The sequence below is a fragment of the Pteronotus mesoamericanus genome, unplaced genomic scaffold (genome assembly GCF_021234165.1).
Source record: "Pteronotus mesoamericanus isolate MK-2021 breed Mesoamerican mustached bat unplaced genomic scaffold, CSHL_Meso_final scaffold_507, whole genome shotgun sequence".
NCBI classification, from domain to species: domain Eukaryota; kingdom Metazoa; phylum Chordata; class Mammalia; order Chiroptera; family Mormoopidae; genus Pteronotus; species Pteronotus mesoamericanus.
This window is the reverse complement of record NW_026555319.1, coordinates 9,893,484-9,903,010: the sequence shown is the minus strand read 5'-3', so window position 1 is coordinate 9,903,010 and position 9,527 is coordinate 9,893,484. Positions and strand designations below refer to the sequence as shown.

Here is a 9,527-nt window from a genome sequence, read left to right as displayed (position 1 = left end):
TGTGCAGCTGCGAGGCTGACCACGGGGAGGGGGCTGGTGTGAGGGGTCAGCCCCGGCCTTCCATACACGGCCTGCAGCCGTGCGTCAGCGGAACCGTCTACATCTTCCCGGCCAGGCCCAAATGTTGGAGTCATGGACCCATTGCTTCTTATAAAACCTTGAGGGTTTTTTTTGTTTGTTTTTGTTATTGTGCCAAAAGAGGGTGGATGTTTCTCCTCCTATGCTCAGGCCTGAGCTGAGCCCCAGGGTGGTGCTGGTGGAGGCTCGTAGCAGCTCGTACCCTCTTTTCCTCCTCCCCAGGAGAACAGAAAGGACGGAGTGTAGGAGCCCTCAATGTCTGTCACCAAGGAGAAGGCAGGGTGGGCAAAGAGTGGGGGAGGCTGGCCCCAAGGCAGGGCCCCGCCCCCGCAGGTAGCGGCTCAAAGGAGAGCCCTGGCTTAGCGCCTGGTGCTGGAGTAGCTGCCTGCTGAGCTGTAGCTCCGGCTCCGGCTCCGGGAGCCCAGGCTGGGGCTGCGGGAGTTGGAGCTGCTGCTCGTGCGGGTCCTGCTCCGGCTGCGGCTGCGGCTGCGGCTGCGGCTGCGGGAGTAGCTGCGGCTGCGGGAGTAGCTGCGGCTGGCTGAGCGGCTGCTGCTGCTGCTGTACCAGGAGGAGGCGCTGCTGAGTCCGCTGGACGAAGAGGGGCTGGGCCGGTAGTAGGGGATGGGACGTTTCCGGGCGCTGCGGAGACCAGAGCAGCACAAGTGAGGGCCAGACTCCTCCCAGCCTTCTCCCCGAGCCTCAGCCTGGTTCCAAGGGAGGGCAGGCAGCGGCCTTCCACGCCCCGGTCCCTTCGGAAAAGATTCTCCCCTTACAGCTCTGAGAACATCAAGCCAACAAAACTGGCGCTGACAAGCCTTGAAAAGTGATAATTTCACTTTTTAACACAGCGGGCCTGGGCGCAGAGCCTCCAGCTGGCCACGGAATTTGTTATTTTTACTTTCACTAGAACCTTCTATTTATGGAGGGCAGGCTGATTTTCCACTTACTGTGGCGTATCAAGTTTTCTTTTGAAATGAATGTATGCACCTCTAAAAAAGGGCACGTCTATTTAAAGAAAATTAAGTGGCTGCAGTTTGGGAAGCACTGAATGAGTTCACCAAGAAACCAGCGGGTCTTCTGGAAATGCCTGCCTCCAAGTGGACCCCGAGGACGCCGGTCCCGCAGTAGGTGTAGGAGTCCCTTCCTGTGCCCCGGGGAGCAGGTAACGCCATTGCCGTGTCTTATTTGGGGCCCAAGTCCGGTTTCCTCCTTCAGGGAGGAGGCACTGGGCAGCCGGGAGCTCCTCCCGCTTCCCTTTGGGTCTGTGGACCAAGTGGCTGGCCCTTGAACGGTCAGCAGGAAAAGCCCGATCGGTTGTCAGGAGCCAGCTGCAGGGCAGCACTCGGCCATTCTCCCAGTTCCAGGCATGAGAAAGGTTCTGGAACTGAGGTTCAGACCTCAGGCTTCTCTTCCAAGACCTTCCCTGTCACAGAAAACCTTGTCCGCCTAGCCTGACCCTTCGGTCCATGACGGGTACACAGCGCGTTCCAGTGCTCTGCATTGAGAGCTACACAGCGCACCTGTGCCTCTGTCTCCTTTCATTTCAGCTCATAATAGTCCTGGGGGTTATTTCCTCCAATAGTTCATGGGTGAGGAGCGAGGTTCCGGGGAGTGGAGTTCACCAGGGAAGGGGCATGGCCGGGATTCCCCTCCCTATCCACCTCCAAGTGCCTTTGGAGCTTAACCCCAGCTGCCTCCGGCTCTCCTGGTTCAGGGTATAATTATGGATGCATCTACCTAAGCCTAGATCCTGAGCATGCGGGTCTGAGGGTGGAGGTCTGTCTCCCTGTCCACCCCACCCCCAGGCAAAGGCCCTGCTCCACGGCCAGGGACCCCATCCCCGCCTCCAGACCACAGCTCCTGGTCCCCACTCTGGCCCCGCCCCCTTCCCAGCCACCCGCCTAGCCCCGCCCACCCGCCCTAGGCCCCGCCTCCACTGTCCCGGCCCCGCTGGTTGGAGGCTGACTTGGCCCAGGATTCGAACGGAAACAATTTCAGTGGCTGGGAGTTGGCGAGGGAGCGAGTCCCTGCACTCCCGCAATCCTGAAATTCGGCCCTAGGCGGGCAGGGAGCGGGCTGGACACCGGCCGGCCGGGCGGGAGGTGGTGCGCGTGCGGGGGCGCCTCACCTGGTTATCCTCCGCGCCTCCAGGTGGCTCGGGGAGTCTCTCCGGCGCTTCCGCATGGGCGAGTAGGACCGACGCCTCTGACGCGCTCGTTCGCGCTCCCGCTGCTGAGAGTCCTTCTCGCTGTACTTGGGGTCCCGCTCCCTGGAGGGAGGCGGGGGGATTACTGGGGAGCTGGTGCTGCCTGGCTTACTGTGCCCGGGGGTGAAAGAGGGGCACTCCCTTCCTGTCCCCAACGCCCTCCAGCTCAGCGGGGCAAGCGACAAGACCTGCTCGGAGCTGGGGGCGGGGGCGGTTAGGAGAGTAGGGGGTGAGGAGGAAGGCGGGAGGGAAGCTGACAGGGCTGCGTGAGGGGAGTCTGCGTGGGCGAGTGTCGTGGGGGTGGGGCAGGCGCGTGCAGGCTGTCAGCCTTTAAGGGTGGGCACTACAGGGGTGCGGGCGCTGCAAGGGCGAGGATTCGAAGGTTGCACAGGCCCTGGTGCGTAACAGCTGGGGGTTCAGTGTAGGGCCGAGGGGTAGGTTGGGGTGTGTGAAAGGCAGGGATGTGAATTCTGGGCTGTGGCAGTAGGAACGTGTGGGGTGGGGGTGCACTAGGGCACTAGGATATCTCTGGGGACTCAGCTGCCACTCTAACAAAGATAAAGGGCACTGTGTGAATGTTTAATCCTGATCCTATTCCTCCACAGGCAGCGCTGGACCGATAGGGGTGGGGCTCGGGGGACGGTGTGTCTGGGAGGCGGGGCCAGAGGGGCAGGTCGCTGCCCGGAAGGGGCTGGGGGCGGGCCGGTACCTGCCGGGGCTGTAGTGGGAGTAGCTGGGGCTGCGGCGGGATCGCGAGCTTCTGCTGGGCGGGCTCCTCTTGCCAGACTTGGAGGAGTAGCTGGGCGAGCGCGAGTAGGACCTGGAGGAGAGGAGGCCGCCCCTGAGGAGCCTGCGGAGCTGCGCCAGGGCTGCCCCGGCTGTCGGCGGGCCTCCCGGCTTTTCCGTTTTGGAGGCCAGGCAGAGGAAGCAGGCCTTGCGGGGGAAGGAAGGCCCCTTCCCTTCTGGTGGTTAATAATAATATGGACACCTTCCTCCTATTGAGTTCTTAACTGTCCAGGCCACTTACTAGCTGTGGGACCTTGGGCGGGTGATGTCTCGAGTCGCATCTGCAAAATGGGGGCAGTAATAGTACTTAACCTGAAGAATTGTAAATTAAAGGAGGAAATTAGGGTAAATCACTTAGCATATTGACACCGAGCCAGCACACAGGGAATATCAGCTATGATGTATCTGTACTATCCTATTATGTGTTTTACTCTGTGCCAGACATTGGACTAATGCTTTGGGTGTGTTATCTCACTCAGTCCTCAGCCCGTCCTAGGGTTAGGCGCTATTATCAGTCCTGCTGTGTATATGGGGAAACAGAAGCACAGAGAGGTGATACAATTTGCTCCAGGTCCCTCACCTTGCAAGGGATTTGAACGCAGGTCTGTTTCGGCACAAACTGCCTTGCCTTCTGTTAGACTGCACTGCTGGGCCTCCAAATCCCTAACCCTCAGGCTGCTTCCAGTCCTCTCCCACGCGGCTGAAGCCTCCCACTTTTAGTTTCTCTGCTCGTTTCCCAGGAACATCTGCCCTTCTTTCTCATTGTCCGAAAGTCAGGCTTTCAAATAATGTTCATCTTACACATGCTGGGGCTGGTCTAGCAGGGACGGGCAGGGCCGAGAACGATTATACGCTGCGTTCAGTGGGAAAGGCTGCTGTGGTGGATGAGCAGTGTCGGCTATGGGCACAGGAATGGGTAGTGGGGACACTCTCTCATACTCTTTTTTTGCAGCCTTTCCTCCAAAAGACACTGATGTTTCCCCATCTATTCTTTTTCCTTGAAAAGAAGGCTTGCTCTGACTTGCACTCCCGAGATGCTCCTCAGCTGCGCCGCGTCCTTGGGCAGCCCATGCCCCTCCAGCGCTGCTCCTGGACACCCACTTACACGCTGCCCAGGGTGGCGCGAGGAGTGAGAGGCAGGCAGGGCTGCTCCGGCCCCCGGACCCCAGGACAGGGTGCTGCTGTGGCCCCCGGAGAATTTGCTCTCGCCAACTAGCTCTTTGGCCATTCATGGAAAGGTATCATAAGAAAGACTCAAGATGAAACATGCTTTTGGACACTTTAAAAAGATGTCAGGCATTTCTGTCCACTCCACCACAATGTCCTTTCTCTGTGGAGCCATATGAGCCAGTTTTCACAGATTGAAACATCAGGAGTAACTGCCCTTTGAGCAACTTGTTCAATTATTATTATTTTTTTTTGTTAATAATGTCTCAATTAATGGATCAATGTCCCTTTTTGCTTTTTCTGCCAGCAAGCTCAGAGTCATATTTGCAGCCTACGCCTATAGCAGCTCTACAAAGTGGACATGCCTTTAGGACTTAATCTTTCTCGTGACTTAATTTTATTTCTCTCCTTAATTTTCCTTTTAGTCTGGTTTGTTCTTCTATTTACATCACTCGGTCATGCTGAATATTCCTATCAGCTGTCTTGTCTCCTGTTTTTGAGTGGACTGGTTTGATGTAACCAACTAAGTAAGCAACTGTTTTGTTTCACTTTTTCAATTATATGGTTGCAAAAGAGGAATAGTAGGACTGCTGTTGGGAATTCCTGTTTGTAGAGGAAGGCTGGACTCCATGAAACCATGGGTAGATTAGACTGGGTGGAACCTCCCAGTTTCTGAGATCTTGTGGCTGTGCCTTCTGCCGCCTTATTATTCAATATGAGAAAACCAAGCAATTACCAATTGCTATTGTAATTGAGTGGCAGAATGCAAAAATATGGACAAGTCTTCTTCCTGCATCCGCACCCCTTGAAATCTGACTTCGCGGCTCCCCCCACTAAGAGGAGCACCCCTTGCACCTGGATTGGTCTCTGAGACTTGCTCTGGCTAACAGAGTGGCAGACGGGATGTCACGCCCACTCCCAGCCTAGGCCTCAAGAAGCCTCGCACACTACTGCTGTCTGTCTGTCTGTCTGTCTGTCCGTCTGCCTCTTGGAACCTTGCCATTACCATGTGAAGAAGCCCAGAGAAGCCTGCTGGGGGATAAGAGATGACATGGAACAAATGAGCTGGCCCCCGGCCGGCCCACCAGAGGATGGAAGACACATACGTGAACCCAAGAGGGACTGAAGATTCACTTCGCTGAGCCCAAGCCCAGAATGCCGATCCATAGAATCAGACTTTAAATAAATGCTTGTTTAAGGATGCTAAGTTTGGGGGTAATTTTTTTATGCAGCAGAGCTAACATCCCACACAACACAGGTGAGCGCATCCTTATGCCAATAGCGACAATAATAACTAATATTCATTATATTCCAAGTATTGCTCTCAGTGTCTTATAGTTCTCAGAATAATCCTTCAGGGTAAGTATTGCTATTGTTTTCACTTTGCAGATGAGGAAACTGAGGCCCAGAGAGATGAACAGAGGCCCAAGGCCACCAGCTAGTATGCGGTAAAGCATTCAAGCTCAAGTCTGCCTGACTCCTCTCCCCCATGGGTCCAGGGACATCTCTGGTTACCTTGTCAGCTCCCCAGGGAAGCGCTGCAAAGCCAAGGTCAAACCGCACTCACCTTTTCCCAGAGGAGGTGGATCGGCTCCGGGTGTACCTGGGGGAGGCCCTGGGGTTTGGGGAGCGAGAGGAGTGGCTGGAGGAGCGGGTGCTGGCATAGGAGGAGCTGCGGGAGCCCCCTCTCGTGGGGGAGCTCCGGGCCGGGGAGGGGGCCAAGCTGGACTTCTTCACCCCGGCACAGTCCAGGCACGGGGACTGAGGTCCTCTGCGGGAGGGAGAGTGTCGGTTAGTGCCGGCCGCCCGCCCGGGTGTCGGGGCCGACCCTCCCTGCCCCGCCCGGGCTGTGTGCTCTGAACTCTCTTCCCATCCCCACCCCACACCCAACCTCTGGAAAGGGACCCTAGGCCACAGACGTTGGAGGAGGAGAGACAGTGGGACACACCCCCAGGGGACAAGTCTGAGTATTTTGGGTCATCGGGGCAGGGGCACGCCGGCAAAGGCCATCAAATCGCATGCTCTCGAGTCGCTGCCAGTCCTTTGGTTACACTAACGGGAAGGGCTTGCGCGGGCAACCGCAAGGAACGGAAATAGATACGCTGTTAGATCATATGTATTTATACAGGCGCCTTCTAGCTAGGAGCAGTGGAACTAATTTTCTATTTAAGATACTGCTCTACATTTCCTTCTATAAAAAGTGAGTTTATTAAAGCAAGGAAGAGTAGTGATAGATAGGGTAAAAGTCAAGAAGGTGACATGTAGTTGGATTAAGTTTGGGAAACCAGAGTGTAGCCATTTTGCACATGGAACTCTTGAGACCCAAAGGGTAGAGGCTTGTTCAAAAGCACCCAGAGAACAGTGTCCTGTCCTGTACTTTCGCCCCACCTAGAGCTAGAGAGCCTGCTGGGTGCTCAGGCGGGGCGTGCTCATGTGCACTGGGCTCATGGTCAAGTGCAAATCACGTTAGAATGGAGTCAGGGCTCATCGTGACCTGGCCTCTGGTCGCCCCTCCAGGCTCAGCTCCTGCCACGTTCCTCTCTGGACTCTGGTCCTAATTTGTTTCTCCTGGAACGTCCTTGTTCCTTCCCTTGTGTCCAGGCCTTAGAACTGCCCGGAACCCTCTTTCCTCCCCTCGTCACCTGAAAACCCCCAGTCACGGTTCAGGCTTTCGCTTGACCTCACCTCGTCAGAGGAGCCTTCCCTGACACCCCCCTAAGCCTGGCTGAGTGACCTCCCAGGTGTCGCCCCAGGCCCAGCCCTTATGCCTCCCTCAGCCCAGCAAGGCCACACTTGGTCTCCTAACTGTTTCCTCCTCCGGCAGACACTGAGCTCCTTGGGGACAGGACTCATGTCCCTCTGGACGCTGTATCCCAGTGCCTGGGACAAAGCCTGACCTGTAAGTCCTAGGTTCTCAATAAATGGCTGTGGAACAAACACTTTGAGACGCCAGGTGTCCTGGGCACTTCACAGCATCATCTCATCTAGTCTTCCCCGCGCCCCAGGAAGCTGGCACATTTATTGCCCCCAGTGCACAGGGCGGACTCAGACGAGCTAGTTATTTGCTCAAGGCAACACAGACTCCCAAACCCAGATCCATCCCGCTCCAAAGCCCATGGCCTGAGCGCCGCGCCGGCCATGCTGACTGGGGCTCCCTGACTCAGAGCCGACGCCACTGCCATGCCGCCCTCTGCTCACAGCTGATGAGACCAGGACAGCCAGGGACTTGAAGATCATTTATATTTCAAAGTGAAAGGCTGGGGCTGAGACACTCAGTTTGGCTGTCCACGGAGAGCCAATTAAACAGGAACCTGCGAGGTGCCACTCGGGCTCCACCTCCAGTTCTGGGGACAGATCTGTGTTTGAATCTGGGAGTTGGCCCTCATTAACTGGGTTCCTCAACTACTCCAAGCCTCGGTTTCCCCATCAGCTAAAAAGGGGTCATAATAGTACACCCCATGAAGGTTTGGGGAGGAGTTAAGGAGGTGGTTCACGGAAAGCATCTGGCATAGTACCCAACCCATAGGCAAGGGCTCCATACAAATCAGCTGCCATTATTAGTATTGCTGCTGCTGTTACTGCTGTTCTCGGTTTTCCCTGCACAATAGCGGTGTGTCCGTAGCCACATGTCCCTGCTCTCCCCGCTGGGAACATCACTGCCTGTTCCCGGAGACCGTGGCATTAGTTCTGGCTCGGCCCTGGCTCCCAGCCAGGCCTGAGTATGAACTGAGGTCAGGGATGTCCTGAGTGGGCGCACCAGAGGCCGGGTCTGGGTGGGTGCCACGCTGTTTGTCTGCGGCTGAAGCGGCTCTCTGCTAGGGACAAAGGGCACTCTGTCCTTGAAGGCGGCTTCACTGCCAAGGCTGAGGGGAGAGTCGCTGAATGAACGGTAGGGAGTAAGTAGTCGGGAATTGTGGGAGCCGGTGCTGTGACAGCATCCTCAGTGACGAGCATTGTGCTGCGGTTTCTTGTGTGTGACAGTAAGGAGGCGATGAAATGGTAGGGTCGCAACTGTCTCCCGCTGGCCGCAGGGAAGTGCTTTCTGCAGGAAAGCTGCATCCAGCAAGGGTGTAAAGGGGCCAGAAGCTGAAAGGCCTCAATGTTCTGTGATAGTCTCTCCCTCTGCCCGAACCTGCCCTATGGGATGTACACACACACACGTACACAACTTGCCACGCACGCAGCCTCCCTGCTACCACACCCCCTGTCCGAGTGGGACATCTGTCACAACAAATGGACCCGCACTGACATCATCATCACCCCAAGTCCACGGTTTTCATGAGGGCTCACTCGCGGTGTTGTCCACTGTCTGGGCTTTGACAGGTGTATGAGGACACGTGTCCACCAGCACTGTGCCACACAGCACAGCTTCACTGCCCTAAAAAGCCTCCGTGCTCTGCCTACTCGTCCCTCCTCCCTGCGCAGCCCCCGGCAGCCCCCGGTCTTTCACTGTCTCCGTAGTCCCGCCTTTTCCGGGCGCGCTGTAGTGGGAATCACACGGTACGCAGCCTTTCCATATGGGCTGCTTCCGCTCAGTGACACGGACTTTAAGGTTCCTCCGTGTCTTTTCATGACTTAATAGCTCACTTCTTTTTAACACTGAATAATATTTCTTTGTCTGGATAGACCATAGAGTATTTATCCATTCACCTATTAAAGGACATCTTGGTTGCTTCCAGGTTTTGGCAATTATGAATAAAGCTGCTATAAAAACATCCATTGCGGGTTTTTGAAGGGACATAAATTTTCAATGCATTTGGGTAAATGCATTTGTGGTGTAGGTTTAAACGACAGTGACTTCAAATGAATTTGATGTTCGACCTTCTCCTGAGATTACTGGTAAAGATGACATCTGTTTCCCTCTGGTCCACCCTCCATCCCTTCCCCCGACGTCACTGTCCCCCGATGTCACTACTCTGGCTTTCCCTGCAGAGAACCAGCCCTCCCCCCATTTCCGTGTATGTGGGAAGACTCCACTCCTTAGCCCTAATGGTGGCAAATTCTAGCCAAGAACACAGCATCCCCTGGGCCACAGTGATGGGTCCAGGGTGCGCACGTGACCCAGGGCGGGCCAGGCAGGGCCAGTGAGCACCTGCCCTGACGGTTTGCTGAAATTCGGGGGGAAGAGGCATTTCCCTTCCATTGGCTGGCTACACCGACAGAATGTTAGCGGGGCGGCACTAATGCTTGGGAGACTCTGCCTGAGAAACGAAGCTGAGAGAGAGGGACGCAGAGCTGAGAGATGTCACGGGAAAGACGGATTCCCAAGGATCTATTTTTTGAGCCTCTG

General features: G+C 55.9%; 1 protein-coding gene across 1 annotated transcript in view; it reads right to left on the bottom strand.

The window, feature by feature from the left end:
* The window catches only part of SRRM4 (serine/arginine repetitive matrix 4), a 133,284-nt gene continuing 123,757 nt past the window's right edge, over positions 1-9,527 (bottom strand). The window contains exons 10-13 of the mRNA XM_054594388.1: positions 5,805-6,008; positions 2,994-3,104; positions 2,207-2,347; positions 1-717 (exon numbers count right to left, since the gene is read on the bottom strand). Coding sequence (XP_054450363.1) covers positions 438-717; positions 2,207-2,347; positions 2,994-3,104; positions 5,805-6,008 — 736 coding nt within the window. The 3' untranslated portion in view covers positions 1-437. The remainder of the gene's footprint in view (positions 718-2,206; positions 2,348-2,993; positions 3,105-5,804; positions 6,009-9,527) is intronic.